We start from the raw sequence: 19,464 nt of genomic DNA, 5'->3' as shown, positions 1-19,464 counted from the left end.
TTGTTTTTCCCCATTGCTGCTTGCAAGAGGAGCCCTTTTATTGCAAAACCAAGGGCTTTCACCACGTTTCATCGTGGCTTCCCCCTTCCAAACCCTTTTATTCCTCGATGCCTCATCCAGCGGGGGCAGATGGAGCTGTGGGCACGCGGTGCAGATGCTCCATGAAATCTCCGTGCCCCCCAGGGACTCCCACCCTCCCACTGCCCCTGCTCGCCCCCCAGCATCCCCGCTGGTGCCTGCGTTGGTGCCTGCTCCCCCCGAGCTGGGCTCCGGCTCCTTGGTTCCCATTAATATTCAATTCTCATCAGCGCCAGCCCTGCCTGCCTCGCCCTCCCATTTACCCACACGCAAATCCAAATCGATTTCCCCCTCTCCCCCACCTCGTGAGGGTTTGATGTGGTTCCAGGATGACTCCGCAGCAGTGAGGCACCGGCCGTGCCCTCTCTCCCTGCACGAGCAGGACGCGGGCGGAGGATTGGGCTGCGCTGCCCACGAGGGGTTTTTTGGACACCCACAGCCCACACACAGCTCATGCCAGCAGAGCCCTGCCTCACCAGCACCCGCAGCATCCGTGGTCTGTTGGCATCGTGTGACAAAGCCCTCGTGTCCCCGTCCCCATGTCCCCAAGCCCTTGCTCCTCCAGGGACATCCTGCAGCAGGGGATGAATTCAAGCCACGGCCCCAAGCACCCTGGTGCTGGGAGGGAGCCAAGCTCCCCAAAACGCTGAGCACACGCAGGCTGGGGACAGCTCGCCAAGGCTGCAGGGACCTGAAATTAGGCAAAGCAGCTAATTGCAATGCAGCCCCCCGAGGAGGTCAGCGCTTTTCTGCCCTCAGACTGCTCAAAGCTGACTTCGTGCTGCCTCCGCTGCCCTGCTGCTCTCCATCAGCCTGATTTCCACCTCGATTGCCCACTTGAACGCAGCTGAACCCGTTTACTCAGTGGGCGGCTTGGGCAGAGAGGCTGCAAAAGGCCAAGGGAAAGGATCGAGCTGCAAAATTTCTCCTCCGTGACGGTTGCCTTGGCTGCTTCTGCCTTCCTTTGGTTACTCCTGTGAGTAAAGGCCAGGGAAGTGCTTGTCCCCTGCCACACGTGTGTGCTTGGAAGAAGGGGACCAGGAACCTGTGTGCCACCACAAGTCACCGAGTGGCTCCGTGCCTCTGTTTCCCCACCTGCAGAGCAGCGACGAAGCAGGGAGGGGGAGAAGTGCTGGAGCATTCGGTAGGGAGAGCTGCCTGCCGTGGAGATTGACAGGGAGATTTTCCTGCAGGTTTTTAAAGCAGCACCTGCTTCATCCTAATGGCATCATGCATATGGATAACGCCGCTGACATTTCCCAGGGAGGTTGGGTGTTTTAATTTAAATCATTCTTGAGGAAGTGCTGGAGGAGAGGCCTGCTTTGATTCTCTAACGAACTAATAACGACGTGCCCTTGGTGCTCCTCGGGAGCCTGAAAAGCTGTGGTGTGGGCAGGGATGAGGGCAGGGATAAGGGCAGGGAGGATGCCCAGCAATGGGTACGAAGAGTGGGACAATCCGCAGGTACCAGGGCTGTGCAAAAGAAGGACACAATAATGGAGCCACTCCAAAAACGGGTTTTATTAGGTGCTTAAAATAGAGTCTGGCACGCAATGTTCTCGGTTGGCTTTGTCAGGAGAAGCTCGGTTGCATATGAGAGGCACGATGTTGTTTGCACGGAGAAAGAGGAGGAGGAGGAGGAGGCACGGAGGGCAAAAGAAGCAGAAATGAGGACTTTTACTGCTATCCTCAAAGTGAAGGTAACAGAAGAGGAAAAAAAAAAAAAGAGAGAAATTAAACCTGATGAGCAGCTAAGGCAGAGTGATTTATGGGGAAAAAAATCAGTGCCCAGAGGGAGACCTGACGGGCCAGGCTGGGGAAGCATTTCCCAACCAAGCCTTTCCCATCCCAGATGGAGAGAGGAGAAGGAGGACCAGGAGGTGGTGGAGGCCATCCCCATTTGCCTCTCCCTGCCCCATCAGCCCCCCAGCAGCAGCCAGGAGGGACACTGGGTGCTGGCGGCACTCTCCTGGGCTGGAGACATTTGGGATTCTCTTCACTAGAACATCTCTTCGAGAGCTGCATTTCTGCGTGATGCTTGGAAATGGAGGCCGCTGCCCCCCACTGCTGGTAAAGCTGCTCCAGCAGTTAATTACTTCTATGGTTAAAATAAAAGAAGACGTCTTGTTCTTAATTTGAATTTCTCCGTCTTCCAGCCCTGGACCTTGCCATGACTTTGGGTGGTAGATTAAAGAGCCCTCGAGCTGAGAGCCCCCTGGCTCGTATGCTGCTTTCCACTTGCAAGACTCAGCCTCCAAGCAGAGAAGGATCTCTGAGTCCCAATTATGACCTCTATAAAATTTTGCAAAGCCACAATTCACCTGGAGAAGTTCATTTCTGGCCCGATGCCCCCAGTCAAGAGCTGGAAATTGCAAGAAAAGATGTGGAGGGGGAAATGTGTTGTGGGGCTGGTACCAGAGGCTCGTGTCTCCCTGGAGTCCTCCAGCAGCGGTGAGGTGCTGCCCCAATCTGCTCCAGCTCTGCAGGCCCCACAGGGGCTTTGGCACAGGGGACAAAGGTTTCTGAAGCATCTCATCCAGCACAGCACCCAGGAAAAGCTGCTTGGTGCTTTAATAATAAATATTAGCAACACCGAATAGTGCATGAGGCACCTGTGGTGCTCTCCAGCTGATGTCCAAAATGCCAATCGTAGAGGGAATACAAATGCTTCGAGGGCAGCTCCTGTTTGGGGGGGAGGGATTTTGGTGCCCCCCCTGGGCTGGGGGTGCAGTGGGGTGTCCCAGCTTGACCACACCACGCAGTGCTCCTGGGGTCACTCCGGTTTCAAAGGAAATAAAATCAATTGCACGTATCTTGCGTTTTAATCTCTGGTTTGCAGGCATCGCATTGAGATTGGAGCAGCCGATCCCGGCAGCAGCTGAACCTTCACCCCCGTCCCAGCGTGGCAGCAGCAGCCACGATAACCATGATCAAAGAGGCTTTTTCTCTACACCTACAAAATTACAGCTTGTGAGGGCTCGGTGCTGGCTTTGTTTGGGAGCCGGCGATGTTTCTGCAGGGACTGCGAACAAGATCGTTGTGTGCGGCAGAGGGGCAGACAAGCAGGATTAAATCAGAGATGTGCTTACACCGGGGAAATTTCTCAGGAACCCTTTCCATGGGCTGTAGCTCCAATTTAGCTGAACTGTAGGGAATATATTCTGTTTTAGTCCCCCCACTGTAGAGAAGGCCGAGGAGAGAGGCTATTTCAGGCCCTGAGCCTGCAAGCACCGAGCGCTGCGCACCGGAGCAGCTCCGCTGGCAGGGCTGGGGCTCAGCAGCCGAGCGTTCAAAGCAGACGATGCCTCTAATTCAGCAAAGTATTTAAGCATGCACTTAAGTTTCAGCGTGTGCTTGGGGCCCCTGGAGATCTCGCTGGGCCCTAAACACATGCTGAAGTGCTTTGGTGAATGCCGAACGGGGGCCGGGGAGAGCCGTTACCCTCCGAAATAATTACCCAGCGAAGGCGCCGAAGCCGCATCGTGTGCCTGGCTGAGCGCGGAGCTCATGCAGCGGGGAACCATCTCGCCTTGGCTGGGAGATGAATGAGGACTTCACGCAGCTTTTTCCTCCATCAGGATCTTCTGGTGCCTTCAGAGCCCCCTGCACGCAGCGATCGCACCAGCTGTGCCCAAGGGTGCACCACGTCCGTGCCAAGACGTAACCTCTCGGGGCACCCGCACCCTATGGCCCCCCTTGGCCCCCCAGCTCTCTCTGGGTTGTTTTTTCTTGGGCTTTCCCATGGAAGGACCCACAGGTGAGGTGTTGGCTGGGCTCTGGGTTCACCCCTGCCTCCTGGGCTGCACCAGGGTCTCTCGGGGCTGTGTGTGTTGGCAAAGGCACGTTTTGTGTGGGATTGCAGTTAAACCGACCCCAAATCCTCACTACTAATGTACAGGGACTAGGAGTAAGCCCAAGCAAGAGAACGGCTCGTGGTCTTAACCCACAACAGGAACATCGCTGGCAGGACTGGTGCCCATCGAGTGGGAGGGAAGGGCCCCTGTGAGCCTTGCTGGTTTGCAGTCGCCCCATCCCTCGGTTTGGCACAGGCTGGGGGCTGGAGCTGCCCATTGATCCGTTCCATTTGTAATTTTAATCACTTACCAGAGAAAGAAGCAGCAACAGCATGGGCGAGCAGATCCCACATCCTCACCTCCCACAGGGGTGCTCTCAGACGGGGGCTGGCCTGGCCTGCCCGGGGCCCCCCCCACTTCTGCATCTGAAGCAAAGTTTGCTACTCTGAAGCCTTTCAGATGCACACCAGTGTGCAAAGGATTAATTTTTTTTTTTTTTTAAACAAAAGTAGAAAAGCAAGGACTTCCTCCCCCCTCTTTTTTTTTTTTTTTTTTGGTAATATTATCCACATAAATTTACCAAATAGCCATGAGATTACACTTGCTGGAAATGGGGCTGATTCCTGGCAGAAACCAGCCAGCCCCACAGGGATGCCAGTTAAGCCATACATCACCACTGTCACGCCTGTTTCTTTTGCCCGAGTCACCTCCTTCTCCTCCGTTTTCCTCTGATCAATGGCAGCAAACAAACGACAGGGCTGCAGGAAGGAGCTTGGGATGGGTTTGTGGCTGATTATCTGAGTGCCCCCCCAAAAAAAACCAAGAAACAAACAAAAAAGAACGTATCCCAAAGGGAAAGGCCTTTTTTTTTTTTTTTTTTTTTTTTTTTTGTATTTCCAAAACAGGGACTGTCCAGCGAAGGAGCTGACCCCGCTGGGGTGCCACGGGGTGCCGGGGTGCATGGGGAAGGGGTGATCTGCTGCTCACCCCTATGGCTCTTCAACCACTTGGGGCATTGTCCCCTCGGGGCCGGACCCTGCCGAGAACATCCCAGCTGTCCCAGGATGGGATGTCTGCTGGATCCAGACCCTACACATGGATCCAGACCCTGCAGGAGCTCTGCAAGCCCCGTGGCCAGCTCAGCTCCCGTCCATCTACCACGCTGCTTTGTCTCTTGGTCAAGTCCATGAAATCCCTCCTTGTCTTGTTTACTTTGTTCTGTTTCATGGGTTTTTGTTGTTTTTTTTGGTAAAAAATAGTTTCTCCCTCCCCACCCCAAATCACCCCACGGTCAGCCCCAGCAGCGCGGGGCCTTCAGGAGTCCAGGGGTGCCGCTTGCACCTCCACGGCCAGGAGCTGCCCGCCACGAGGCCCCCGAGCCCAGTGCGGGGCGAGGTGGGGATAAACCACGCGCACGGCCACCGCGTCCCGCGGGAGCTCCCCGGCCCTCCTGGGCTCGTCCCCGAGGCCGCAGCGAGCCACCAGGCCGGCGGCGAGCAGCAGGACGCAGAGCACCAGCAGGGTAAGGAGGCTCTGCCTGTCCCCCAGGGGCCCGTAGCGGCGGGTGGCCTCTTTAGTCCTGGCGTTCACGCAAGCCACCTTGGCCTGCAAGTCTACAAAGGCCACGTGGAGGCAAGCCCAGTACTCCGTGTCCTGGTGGAGCCGCGTGATGTTGTAGGCGTGGGTCCCTGTCGGGATGCGGGCCACGTTGGTCGTGTCCGAGTTGGAGCTGAGCGAGAAGCTGGACCAGGTGAGGTTGGAGGAGACGGTGTTGAGATGCGGCTTCCAGGCTACCAGGATGTGGTAGGCTTGGACGTCCACCACCGCCAGCTCCAGGCTGGCCTCGCTGAGCGGGAAGGAGCTGTTGACCGTCACGCTGACACTCCTGGTGTCCGCCCCGAGCAGGTTGTGAGCCACGCAGGTGTACAGCCCGGCCTCCCGAGCCGAGATCCCGGCAATCTCCAGCGTCCCTTCGGGGTGCACCTTGTAGCGCCCGTCTTCCACGTAGGGGACCAGCTTAACCCCCGAGGGGGTGACCCAGTAGATCTCTGGGTCTGGCTCCGCCAGGGCACGGCAGTGCAAGGAGATGTCATCCCCGTCCGCCGCTTCCAGGCGCGAGGGCAGGCTCCGGGCAGAGATGAGGGGCAGGCAGCGGTCCGTCATCTCCCGGAAGGGGACATCCCGAATGTGCCTCCTCTTGAGGTCGGGGGGCTCGGCGCACAGCGTGGACTGGGGCTCGATGAAGCGGATGCGGTTCTCGGTGCTGTTGACCCAGCGGATGACGCAGTCGCAGCGGATGGGGTTGCCGTGGATGCTGATCTCCTGCAGGTTGGGCAGGGACTCGACCGTCTGCTTATGCAAGGCACTTAGGGCGTTGTTGTTGAGCATGAGGGTTTCCATCTGGGGCAGGTGGTGGAAGGCGCTGGGGTGGATGAAGGACAGCTTGGGGTTGTTGGTCATGTCCAGCTTGGTCAGCTCGGGGAGGTTGATCAAGGCAAACTTGTCTACGGACACCAGCTCCTCCATGTTGTTGAGCCCCAGCTCCTTGAGGTGCAGCATGTTGGTGAAGTCACTTTGCCTGACCCTCTGCAAGGGGTTTTTGTTCAGGTCCAGGAACTTGAGACCAGGAACTTGCTGCAGGGCCTGCTTAGGGACGTTCACGAGCTTGTTGTCATAGAAAGAGAGGCTCTCCAGGCTTCGCAGCCCCTCTAGCGCGTAGTCTGAGATCTCCCTCAGGTTCATCCCGGCCAAAACCAAGCTCCGCAGGTTTGACAAGGGCCTGAAATTCATATCCAAGATAGCATCCACCCTGTTGCCTCCGATCATGAGGATCTCCAGGCTGGGCAGCATCTGGAACCAGCGGCTGTCGACCGTCCTCAGCTGGTTGGAGTTGAGGTGGAGGCGCAGGAGGCTGCCGAGGCCTGCGAAGGCGTGGGGAGCGATCCTGCGGAGCTGGTTGTGGTTCAGGTAGAGCTCCTGCAGGTTGCCCAGCCCGGGGAAGCTGCCGTCGGGCAGCTCAGCCAGCTGGTTCTCCTCCAGATGCAGGCTGAGCAGCTGCGGCATGCTCTTCAGGCCAAAGTCCCAGACATCGGAGAAGCTGTTCTGCGACAGGTCCAACTCGGAGAGGTTTCTGAGATAGCCCACGTCACTCTGCTCCAGCCTGGCGATGTTGTTGCTCTGCAAGAGCAGGGTCTGGGTCCCCTCCGGCAGGTCTTCAGGCACGGCGGAGATGAACAAGTCATTGCAGTCCACGGTGGCGGCCTCCCGGTAGACGGAGCGGGGGGTGTACCAGGGCCGGATCTGGCAGACGCACTGCGGCGGGCATTTCACCTTCCAGGGCACAATGGGGATGGCGGCGGCGGCCACCACGCAGAGCAGGAGCGAGCTGGTTCGGAAGGGTCTCATTTTCGGCTGGTGGGACTGGCTTCTTCCCAGGCAGGAAAGGCTCACGGGGAGCATCCGGAGCAGGGCATGGGGCGACTGCGTGTGGGCACGGCGTCCGCAGGAGAAGGTGCCCCCGGGGGAAGCCCTCGCACCGATCAGCCCCCGCTGCCGGCTGCCCTGCCTGCCTCCCCCCGCCGAGAGCACATAACCCCCCGCTCAGGGCTGGTCTTCTAATCAGAGCTTCGCCTCTTCTTCCTCCCCAAATGGCTCATTTCGGGGCTCTGCTGCGTCTTCCAGGCTGCTCCTCGAGGTCATTCCTGAAAGAGGCCAGACAAGAAGCTGTGTTAGGGGAGACCCTGCACAAGCAGCAATCACTGGAGAGGCAAAGTGCTGTGCGCAGGAGCTCCAGCACCCTCCCCAAGACAGACCAACCTGTCCATTTAATCTTTTACATCCGTAGCGTTGCCTGTCCCCCCCAGCACAAGAGATTCAGGTGTTGGCCCCTGGCTGCTCTGCCCAGGGCTACCAGCAGCCCCCTGGACGTCTCAGCCCCATCTCACCCTATGCTAGCACAGCAGTCAGCACCCCTACCTCTGTGCAAATTTGGACCTTAAGCTTTAAAGAAGCTGATATTGAGGACGCTGGGGGCACAGGGGGCTGATGCTGAGTGGGAAGCCAGGCTTGCCAGAAGGAGCAGTAAGTGAGCACAACAGGGTTGTGGCATCCAGAGCACCACAGCAAAACAAAACATCTCCAGGGACCTTTCTGTGGCCCCTTCTTCCTCTATTGCTTCTTCGTTAGCAGAATTGCTAGGTCATTAGCAGGCAAGGAGCAGCTGGTGGGCTGCGCTGCCAGCAGTGGCCAGCAGCAGAGGGGACAGCGGGATGTCCTGGCACGGGGAAGCCCACCCCGATGCAGCTGCTCTCTGGGCAAGGCTGCCTGGCCCCTGCCTCCCTCCAACCTGCTCTCACCTCTGGACGTCTTCAGCAGAGGAAACCAGAGGGGCAGAAGGAGGGAGAAGCCCCTCAGCAAGCAGCCTCATGCCCTGGAGCAGCCTCTCCTCCAGGAAAAATCACCCCAGCCCTTTGGCTCCTCTTAAAGCCCTAGTGAGACCCAATTTCCCGGGAGCAGGAATCCCGGATCAGGCTCATTAGAGGCTCCTGGCGGAATAGAGAAGCTCCCTAACCCCGTCCACGCTGGGCGCGATCCTGGCATCTCCTGCCGGAGCAGGAGCAGGAGCTGGAGCCGGCCTCATCCCCACCTTTGATTTTCCGATCTGCTGCCGCACTCCTGACCCATGCTGACACAAATCAAACCGAGCCCCAAAGCTTTTCCCTGTCTTAAAAGACTCTCGCACAGCAGGAAAAACATTAAAAAGAAGCCAGAGTGGGAAAAGAAAGTTTCTCTCCCAGCAGCTGTATTTTATCACCCCCCTGTCCTCCCTTAAAGGGCTTCCAAGCAAAGTTTATTCAGCATCGACTCCTCCAAGCCCTGTGCCAGAATTGATCCCGCACACTTCCCTTCTTGCCTGCTGTGAGGGCATTGGCTTTTAAACCATCTCCTGGAGAAACAGCATTAAAGAAGAGGAAGGCCGTATTGATTTCTGCATCCTTCTGATGGACCCTCATCTTTCTTTTTAAGTGCAGAGGCATTTCTGTGGCTGTAAATCTCTCCGGCCATTAAAATATTATAGAATCTTTTCTCCCTAAAAAAAATAATAATATGGAGGAATACTTTTTTATTTCCTTATGGCTGTGAAGAAGAGCCCAGAAAAAAAGCACTTGTTTCAACCTCCATTTCACAGGAAGATTCCCCAGCTCTGCTCTCCGGTGATTTCTGCACAGGCTTCGCCTCCACCGCTGGGTTTTTCACTCGTGCCCAGCATGGATGGGGCTGCAGCACTGCTGGCCGTGGAAAGTCGTGCATGCAGGATGATGCTCCAACAGCCCAAGTGTTTCCGTAAGCAAAAGGATCAGAATTTGCAGAAAAAAATGTAATTTTCTGCTTGGTTCTCCTGGCTCCATCAGAGATGCCACCTGAGCTCTCAAAGGGACCAGCCGTGTGCTCCTGCTCACACACGCCCCAAGGTCCCAACTGCAGCTCTTCATCAGGAAAAAACCCACAACTACAACAGCTAAACTTCTTGGTTTCACTCAAAACACCCAGGGCGCTGAAACACACCGAAAATCTGAGGGAAACCGGAATTTGAGGGTAGCGAATTGACAGTTCAGGTTCGGGATGCGGCTGACGTTGCTGCTTGGACGGAGCTTATTTTTTCCCAGAGGTGTAGAGCCAGGAGTTGAGCACTTGCTGCAGTGCCCCGGTACACTGGGAAAGGGAAAATGTCCCCAGTTTTCTTATTTCCCCCACAGGATCCCAGCCCTCTCCCCACACGGAGGATGCTGCTTGCTTCTGGCCACAGTTTGCCAGCATTTACCCAGTTCCTTGGCCTCCCTAAGACATTTCTGTGCCTGCTGCCTTCAAGGCTCCCCACGAAGGGGGAGAAATGCCCAGGTGCATGGGCTGGGGGGGCAGGAGAGAGCGCTGCTCCACCGGCATGTTAAGCACCAGCAATGCGGTGGTGCTGGGGTACCTCAGCAGCTCAGGAGGTATTTCTGCTCCTCTGCAAGTGAGGAGATGCAATGCAAAGTGCCAGGGCCAGCCAGGCAGTGCCCCAGATGGTACCAAGCACCCTTGGCTCTTCCCTGTAGCCCTCAGAAGCTGCTTTCCATCACGGGCAGAAAGGCTGCGCAGCCGTTTCCAGAAGGCTCACTCTGTCTGTGCAGTCACCTTCTCCTGCTCAGCTCCTCCGTGCAGACAGAGACCCAGATTTTCCTGGCAGTTCTCACAAGAGAAGGTTCAGACCGGGGATCGGCAGCGGGTTCAGTAGCAGAGGCATAATTTCTGCCCAAAATGCTGCCATGGGGTGGTCACAGCACCGTGCTCTCAGCCCCAAGTTTCCCGTCCTGAATTTGTCACAAGCCCATGAGATTGTTTGCAGAGCCACCTGAGAGCCCAAGGAGGCCGTTTCCACCCCAGCCAGATGTGCCCAGGGACAGAGAGGAGGATGCAGAGGAGAAATACGGGTGGAGGGGATGAGAAGGAATGGGGGGAGTGAAAGCAACACATGGATATAAAGAAAAAGAGGGAGGACCAGAGATGAAAAGGAGAAAGCAAGGGACAAGGAGAAAATCAGAGAATGGGAGATGAGGTGGAGAGAGCAGGGGAGAGGGTGCACGGGGCCGGGGATGGGGAGCGCGGCTGCATGAAAAGGCAGCAGAAGCCCAGAGGGGAAAAAAAAAATAGAAAAGCAATGAGAATGAGAATTGATGAGGCACAGTGAAGGGAAGAGTCTTTTCATCAGCAAGTTTGCTGGATGAAGCCAGGAGATAAATCACCAAGTGGAAGGAGCCTTGGTCTCAGTGCTTGCACTGGCTGCCTCTCTCCCTCTGTCATCTGTCTAATAGCCCGGCTTCGGGAGATAAATGGCTGCAGCTGAGCCCGCGCTCGCCTGCCCTTCCCTCTCCCTTAGCAGCAGCAGCGAGAGGGGCCGACGCTTCCCTGGTGTGGCAGTGCTGTGGGGCAGGAGGTGATGGAGAACCACCCCGCCACCCCGAGGGGGCTTCCCCGCCTGCTTCTGGTCTGGGGAAAGCCTGACTGTGTGGCCCAGGCATCTCTCTGCAAGCAGCAGCCGTCCCCTGACGATGTCCCCAAGGGGCAGCAGCTGCCCCCATCCAACCCGTTCCACGCCCTGGCAAGCCGAGATCTCCTGCGGAGCCCTTGTCATTTGGGGGTGACAGTTTTAAGTAAGAGGTGCAGGCGGCAGCTGGACACGGCTCTCGCTCCCGAAGCTTTCCCGCGCCGCTGCGCTCGGGCGGCCGCCGGGTCCCCGCCGGTGGCCCTGCCAGCTCCTGTGCAGGCAGATGAGAAGTGGCAGCCAGATGCTGGGGGGAATCCCCATGTCCCCCCCCCACCCCGCTGCCTTTTGCTCTTTTCAATGGCGTGCTTCCAGTCTGCAGCCAGCCCCTGGGAGGAGATGCCACGGCGGGGAGCCCGAGTGGGATCCGGAGCGATGGGGACACGCTGGGGCATGGCTCCGTTCGGCTTTTGGGGTCTGCAGCCTGAGATGCACCCACCATGGCCTGGGTAGGACCCTCTCTGCACGCTGAGACATCAATAACAGACCAGATGTGCACCCCTCCTGCACGCACGGCCCCGCTGTTCCCCCAGAAAAACGAATCTGGGGGCAGTTTCTCAGCCCCAGCTGCTTGGGGTCAGCATTCCCCTGGTGGCACCCAGCGCAGTTTGTCCCCATGGGCTAAGGGCACGTCTCCCCTGTTTAAATCTTTATATAAAAGCTTCACGGGGTTTATCAGTGATTAAAACCAACAAGAAGTTACAGGGTTCTGTACCAATTACTTATAAAACTTTGAAATAAGGTACCCTGCTGTTATCTGAAACATCCTATATCACTTTTTTATCAGGAAGGAGAAGCTGTATTAAATTCTGCTGGGCTTTGCTGCAACGGCTGGCATTAAGAGGCTGGCTCTGGGGCCACGCTGCCTTCAGAGCTGTCACATCCCCTGCCCAGGGAGCAAGGATTTTGGCACTGCCACACGCACACCACGAGCTGGAGGTGTTCGGGTGCTGTTCATGCATTGAAACCCAGCAGGGAGAAGGGAAGGAGGAGCAGCCAGCAGCTCCATGTCAGCACGATGCAGCTGGGGACCAGGCAGGGGACGTGCACGGCGTTCCCACGTCCAGCACCACTTCGGGGTTTGGGGGATTAAAAAGCATTTTTAAATGCATTTTGAAAAGTGCTGGAGCTGGATCCCCACTGGGGTTGTGTGGCTGTGCAGAGTGCAGGATCAGGCCAGCCTGAGGGTGGATCTAAAAGCACGGGTACAGTATGGTAAATACATCCCAGGGGATCACTAAATCCCACGCATCCTGGATTAGCCACTTCTATAACTCTGATACTAATGGTATCTATTAGATAGCTGTTAATCTTGAATAAATGTTTTTAATGATCCACTGTTTAACATACAATAACTGACATATTAAATCTCAATTAAGCTGCAGAGATCAACTCATTATCTGGGGCTAATGGTGGCATGGATGGTGCAGAGACATAACTCTTTGGGCGTGGGGAAAAGGAAATAAATCCTTCAGGTGTCTCCGAGGCTCTGGAAAGTTTTCCTCGTGCAGGAGCTGCTCGGTGGCACCGAACACCACAGGGGATGGAGCAGGAACGGGGCGATTTGGGGCTGGTGACACCCAGCCGGGCAGTCGGAGGGATGCCCCTGCTGGCATCTCGAGTTGGCTGCAGCTGATACGGGCGCAGAAAAGGGCAAGAATTCCTCTGTGAAATACCTGATGCTTGAGTGAGGAAGCCTGGTGGCCAAATCCACCCAAATCTTCACTTTGTCACGGGAAGCAGCAGTTCCTCCAAATCAGCTATGGCCACGAAGCCCCAGCCAGGGCCATTTCCTTCCCAGACCCCAAGGGCGATGGAGAGCGGTGGCACAGGAGAGACACACGGCACGAGAAGAAAAACTGCACCAAGGGAGAACAGAGCATGGGAGGGCTCAGCACCCTGCCTGGCTGGAGACCTGGCAGAGGACCTGGCTCCCCGGGGGCTCCGATCTGCCCCCGCTGCCCATGGAGAGCTCCCAGGGACGTGGGTGGCTCAACCTGGTGCCGGGGGTAAGGGTTTCTCCGTCCCTATCTCAGCCCTATGCTGGGGCTGTAGCAAAGCACTTCAGGCTTGTTCTCGCCAGGCGCTGAGTCCTTACAAACCTGTTATGCTAGGCAATATCTCCGGAAACCAAACGCCTCCCGTTTCTGCCCTGCCCAATGGGGCCAGGACCGCTCGCATCTCCGAACAAGCGGCTTCAGGCTCTTGGGATGGAAAAGCCGCTGCTCCGTTCAGAGCAAAGATCCCGCCACAGACCTTGGCGAGGAGTTTGCCGCCGCGTCAGAAAATAACCTGATAAATAAATAACCACAATCCGCCGAATCCCCCCCGGTACCGTGGCAACCGAGCCTCCCGCACCGGCCCCAGCATCCCTCATCTGTATGCTTTGTCACGGCCCCGCACCATCCGCCGGGTTAGTGCCATGGCAACGCTGTGGTCTTTAAACACAGGAGTTTGTGCTGCGATCGCAAACAGCATTAGGCAATTTAATTAAGCAGCTGGCAAAGGAAAAACTTTGCCTGTTTGAGGCGTTTTATTAAATTCTGTCGTATTATGCAGCTCCGCATCCTCGCTGTCTGGTTCGAGGGATGGGAGGATGCTCCCGCCCCGTCCTTTCTGCAGCCTCAGCCCCGGCAAAGCAAACAAACAAAATGGGGGGGTGTGGGGTGGTGGCATGGGGGGACGGGTGGGAAAACCCTCGTGGGTCCCTGGAGCCGCTGCCCTCCCCGGCATCAGCAGCAAAGGCACCTGCCGGAGGGGCAAAGCCACGCTCCAGCCCCGAGCTGCAATTTGGGGTTTTCATCCCCCAAAAAAGCATTTACGCAAGGCAGGGAACAGACTCTGAAGCTAGCAATTTGGGGCTGCTGCTCTGCCGACTTTTCTGGGTGTTTCTTTCCTCGGTTAAGCCGTGTTTTGTGCAGGGAGATGCAGGGATGCTGTTTCTGGGCCTTCTCCCACATCTCTCCTGGCAGGGAGGATGATAGCGTTATTTCTGCTTGTCTAGGAGGAAGCCGGGAGATAAAAAAGCTGCTGGGGAGTGTGCAAAGCAAACAGCTCCGCTGGCTGCACCTCGCTATCGCTCTGATCCACCCGGAGCCGGTGGGCAGGAGCAGTGCCCGCTCCTTATCTGGATGCTTCTCCCCCTCGGCTTTGGATGTTTTTTAATGAGGAGGGCTGGGAAATAAGCCTGGGAAATAAGCCTGTTGTTCCTATTCTCTGCTTCCAGGCTCTGGAAGGGTTACAGCAGCTCTGCCCGCCTCCGAAAAGGACTCACAAGTGCCCAAGGCTTCTCTGTCAGCCCCCGAGTGTCCCGCGGGGCCGTGCACAGAGGCACCCACATCTTCCCTCATCTGCGGGAAGCCCCAGGCCCGTTACAGGGGGTAAGCAGCCCACAGCTCTCTCCTTTTGGCTGGGGAGCCCTGGAGCCACCTGGTTTTATCCCTGAGAATCGCTGGGCTGGTCTCCAGGTCTCAGGGTTAACCCGGGCATTTGTAAACGGCCAGCGAAAGCAAAGTGGCAAAGCTGGCTGGTCACTGCTCTGGCCGGCCAGAATAAATTAGAGGCTGGGAAAATGGATTCTCAGCCTAAGATCGTAGCTGGGCTGTACGTTGTTCTGTAAATTTTGAGTCCCTAACAAAAATCCGTGCTGCATTGGACAGCATCTCAGTGCATTTTGGGATGCTTCTCAGATGACTGGCACCATCCCCGGGCTGCAGCAGGCGCTGAACACCGGCTGTGCGCGGCCTCTGCAGTGCAAACCCCTTCCTCCTCCTCGTGTTCACCTTTCAAAAAGTCCAAATCCAGCCCACCCCTGGCAGAGAGGGGATGATAAAGGGAGAGGCAGGGTGGGGAAGGACTGACAGTAGCCCCTTCCACCCCGGCAGGGGAGGCTGCAGCTGACCGCAGGCACCTCCCCTGGCTCTGCTCTGCTGCTTTATTTCTTCCCAGTAATCCCCGCCTGCCATTTGCCCTTTCCAGCTGTTGCTGCACCGTCACTGTTTCCAGCGAGCTATCTCCTGGATCTTCCTCCTGAGTGGCAACAGTTAATTTAGAGCCCTTCACCCTGCAAAAGCCATCGCTGAGCCTCTGAGAGCCTCCCGCAGGGTTTCAAATGCCATTTGGCTTCTTAATCACCCGGAGGCTTAAGAAAATGTTATCTACGATCAACAAAGCTGAGAGCAGAGCGGCGCCCAGCACCTCCCTGCGGGCAGGATGAGGACCCTGGGCTCCCACCCATGGGCCCCGTGGGTCCGGAGCCCGCGTGGGACCCTCACCCTTGGGGAAATGCTCTGGGGAGCCGCTGCTGTGCCCACCCCGTGCCCTTTTTCCACTGCATTTTCACACCAGGACCTTGCTTGCAAGGCTTTACCTCCAGCCTGCCAGGGTTGGAGGACAAAACAATGGTTTTCTTCCCCAACCCGGTGTGCGCAGCAGCGGTGAGCGCCGCGCGGCAGCAGGGAGCTGTGCCGCAGGCAGAGCCTGTGCCTGGCACCGCCGTGCTGCGGCCGGCAGACAAACAGCCCCGGCGCTGTAATGAGCTCCCCCGTTCCTCCTCCCCGCCGTGCTGTTCAATTATTCAAGCGAGCTCCTGAACTGCCTGGAAAACACCTCCAGGTCTTTCCTAATGAGCTCGCCACGGACCCGAAGTCCGAGGCTTGGGAGCAGGGAGAGCCAGGTCCTGCTCCGACACGCAGGCACCGAACAGGAACACGGAGAAGGGGGGATGTGATGGGTCACCGCTGTGCCCCCAAAAGCTGCAGAGTGGCTGGCAGGTCCCTACGGCCCCGGGCTGCCCGCATGGCCCCACAGACATCCCACTCCAGGAGGAGGTGGCTGCTCCGTGCCCTGCTGTGCAGAGCAGTCGGAGCTGCAGCAGTGCAGGCAGCAAAGCCACGAAGCACAGGAGCAGTAACGCCTTTCTCCGTGTGCCCTTCATTTCCCCCTCCAGCCCCTTTCCCTCCTGCCAAGCCCCACGGTGCCCTGGGCAGAGCCTGGCCATGTTTTTAGCCTGGCGTGGGGCAGGAGTGGGGCACAGCGGAGGCAGCCTCTCATCCTGCACGGTGATGTCCCTGTGCCATTAGCAGGGCACCTTTTCTGCTATTTCCTGGCATTTTCTGGTGGCAGGCTCCCGTGACTGACACCACAGCTGCCACACAACTCCCCGGGGCCATGGGAGCACCAGGATGGGAGGAGAGGAAGCAGTTGAGGGGACAGCAGCCGAGGCGTGCATCTTCCTGGGAGGGGGGGACTTGGCCTCGGCCAGGCTGGCCACGAAGCCAAAGCTTTAACGTTTGCTTGGCAGCCCCCGCAAGGGGCTTAAGTCTGCAGTCTGCTGCCTGTCAGTGGCCTTTTGTGCTGGTGCTTTCGGGCTATGGGGGGATGAAAATGAGCATAGAGAGAAAGTGGTGGGGGAGGAGGGAAAAGAAAGGAGACCGAGACATCCCCCGTGGGCTGAGGCACTGCGCGGGCTGCTCCCACTACTCAAATTCCCACCCAGCTTTCATCTTGGGAGGGATTTCCCACACTGCCGAGCTCCTCTACAGCCTGGGAAAAGCCCCAGGAGTCTGAGGGGACACAGGAAAAACAGATAAATCCCTAAAGCAGAAAATCCAGGAGCACTCCAGCTCTTTGCCCCAGCACTGAAGGCAGGGGCAAATGCTCCAGCAGACCCCTCTGCCTCGCTGCTCTCGTTTGGGAGATGTCTTCTGCAGGACCTCAAGGGAGAGCACCCATGGGTGACACCATGGCTTGTCCTAGTCCTGGTTTCAGGGAGGAGGAGAGATGCCTGAGAGTTGACACCACCAAAAACCGAGCAAGACAACCCCAGGCTGGTTTGCAGAGTCCTGGCCTTGAAAGCGGAGCAGACGCGAGTCCCAGACGGCCCGGTCAATTCCAGCTAATAAAAAGGATATTTCACACATCAGGCACTTCGCAGACACGTTAATGAGAGCAAACAAAGGCTCTGCGATGCAGATTAGGGGATGCAGAAGAGCAGCTCCCAGGATGGGCACTGCTGGTCGCAGCCCACCCGGCTGGTTGCCGTGGCCAGCCCGGTCCCGGGGGGTACCCATGGGAGCACCCAAGGGCCCACAGCCAGACCCTGCCCCATGGCAGCTCCGTGAGGCTGAAACAGCAGCGGGGAGGGGCAGGGTTCCCAAACCAGCCCCAAATGGTGGCACTGGAAGCACAGTGCCCTGCAGCGAGGGTGGGAGAAGGGTGCTGTGACCCCAAAAAGCTGCACTGCACAGGACCTATCTTGGCCCTAATTCATCCAGACTCATCCCTTGTCGGTCCATGGGATGGGAAAGGAAAGCAAACCCAGCGCCGTGTAACCCCAGCACGTAACGCAGCAGAGCAGAGGTGAAGCGCAGGATAAGGAGGGAAAATTCCTCCCTGATCCAGCCTGGGATCAGCGAGCGCTCCTCCTGCCCCGCACGGCTGCAGGAATAACCGCGCGGTGCCCAGCAGGGAGCAGAGGGGGCCGGAGCTGGGCAGTCCCAGGTTCAGGGGGATTTGGGGTTTGCATCCAACACGCTCCTCCCTGTCTCAGCCCAGGCACTGGGAAGCAGCAACCCACGAGGCAAAGAGGGCTCAGCATAAAAAAAGATTGGCAAACTACAGCACAAGTGGACTCTGAGCCAGGATCCTGCCTTTGCTTCAGCTCCAGAGACATCCAGAGCTTCAAACTCTGCTAATGCCAGGTAAAAACTGAATCCTGCTACTTCCCCCATGGACTATCCAGAAAGGGAACCATCGCTAGAAGGGTTAATTTCTTTTTTTCCCTTCTTTCCTAAAGGAGAGATTTCATGCCATGCTGAATAAATAAAATAATGTGATATTACAAAAGACTGCAGCACAGTGTATTAGATAGCACAGCACCGTTGCAGGGCGTCTGTCAGCACCAATCACCATGACTGATGACTTATCAAGAATGGACCTGACATTTCCAAATGAGCTGTTTTGATAGAGTTGTCATTCAAAGGGGATCCGAAATAAAATAATAATAATAATAAAAGCACCGGATAGGAACAGGAAGGAAAAATGGGAAACATTTGGTGCCTTCGTCCCACCTATTTAAGGGCTCCCAGCTTGGCAGCGAGACGGGTTGGTGTACAGCACAGGCAGTTCAGCAGGGATGCACGCAGAGTCCATATGGTTGGGGAGAAACCGGCCGCATCCTGCCTCCAGAAGCAAAGCTTTGCTGAAGCACAGCCACAGCCTGAGCTTCTCTTCCAGATCCAGCACACAGCCAGGCTGCGGAGAGACAGGGCGACCCGGCGGGGCAGGGCTGGCATGCTAATTGACGCAGGGGTCGCGCAGCCCTGTCCTTCCCCTCAAAGGGCTTTTAAACCCCTCGGAATTTAGAGATAATTACATATCTACATGTTTTGTGAAAATAGCCAGCTGGGAAAGGCTTCGGCAAGTGTTTATCCCCCTGCCAGGGACTGAAGATGTTGACAGAGCAGCCCAGCCTGACCGCAGCGTGCTCCTCCAGGGCTGCTGCAGCTGCTCGGCATCAATCGGCACACCCGCGGCACGTTGTTACGCCCCCGTTGTGCTTGGGCTGCTCCCAGGGCAGGGGCAGCAGCAAGGGGCAACGCATGGGCAGAGCCTTGCAAAGCAGCCGAGCCCTTGGGATGGAGGGAAACGCACAGCTGCGTCCCCTCCGGGCACTCCAGCAGAGCCTCGCTGCTCGGGGAGCCTTCCCTCTCCTGCAGGATGGGGGGCTTGGAAATGCAGCCCCCCCAGGGCCAGAGGCAGCTGAGCACAGGGCAGGGCTGCGATCATGCTCCCAGCGAGCCCCTTTGCCCTACAGCGAGCAGGAGCAGGGCTGTGGGTGCAACCCCCCCAGCGTGGGAGCATCCCCAAGGTGGGCACATCTGCAGCCAGAGCCCCCCCTGTTCTTGCATGGCTGGGAGATCCATGGGGGAAGAAACAGCCCGAGATCAAATCATCACCATCGTCAGGACTGAGAAAATACTGTTTTCCAAAAAAAGAGCCACAGAAAATCCCCCTCGCCTGACTGACTCCGGAGATATTCATCCATTCGAGACACGGAAGCACAGAGAGGGGCTGTTTTTGGAGGAACTTTCAGATGGGCCATTACGGGTTTAAAAGGACTGTAAAACAAATAAGCCTGCTGCTGGATACAGGCATGTGTGTGCATCCGTACGTGTGGTAAGGGAAGAGAGAAATTCAAAAGCAATTTTCAAGGAAAAACCTACTTGGGAATGACACGCCGAGTTCTTCCTCATACTGCAGAGCAAATAAAAGGACTTTGCCTTTCCAGTGCCCTCCTCTGGGGCAGGGAGGAGAGGGACGAGCTCCCCCTCACACCACCCAGGTGTTGGGGCCAGGCTCCCCCAAGGCTGCACACGCAGATTTACAGCCCGAGGCTCTCAGAAATGAAACCACCGCAGGGAAACGCTCCCAGAACTGCACAGGACAGGCTCACCGCTCCCCACAGCCACTCTGCCACCGAGATCCTCCCACCAGCTGCGAAATATCTGC

At 57.1% G+C, this 19,464-nt stretch overlaps 1 protein-coding gene across 1 annotated transcript in view; it reads right to left on the bottom strand.

Annotated features, from left to right (window-relative positions):
• Positions 1-1,576: 1,576 nt before the first annotated feature.
• LRRN2 (leucine rich repeat neuronal 2) overlaps positions 1,577-19,464 on the bottom strand; it is a 34,544-nt gene continuing 16,656 nt past the window's right edge. The window contains exon 2 of the mRNA XM_080568875.1: positions 1,577-7,573. Coding sequence (XP_080425001.1) covers positions 5,187-7,331 — 2,145 coding nt within the window. The 5' untranslated portion in view covers positions 7,332-7,573 and the 3' untranslated portion in view covers positions 1,577-5,186. The remainder of the gene's footprint in view (positions 7,574-19,464) is intronic.

This window comes from Anser brachyrhynchus, assembly GCF_964034855.1.
Source record: "Anser brachyrhynchus genome assembly, chromosome: 27".
NCBI classification, from domain to species: Eukaryota; Metazoa; Chordata; class Aves; order Anseriformes; family Anatidae; genus Anser; species Anser brachyrhynchus.
The sequence above is the reverse complement of the archived record's forward strand: the minus strand, read 5'-3'. Positions and strand labels throughout refer to the sequence as shown.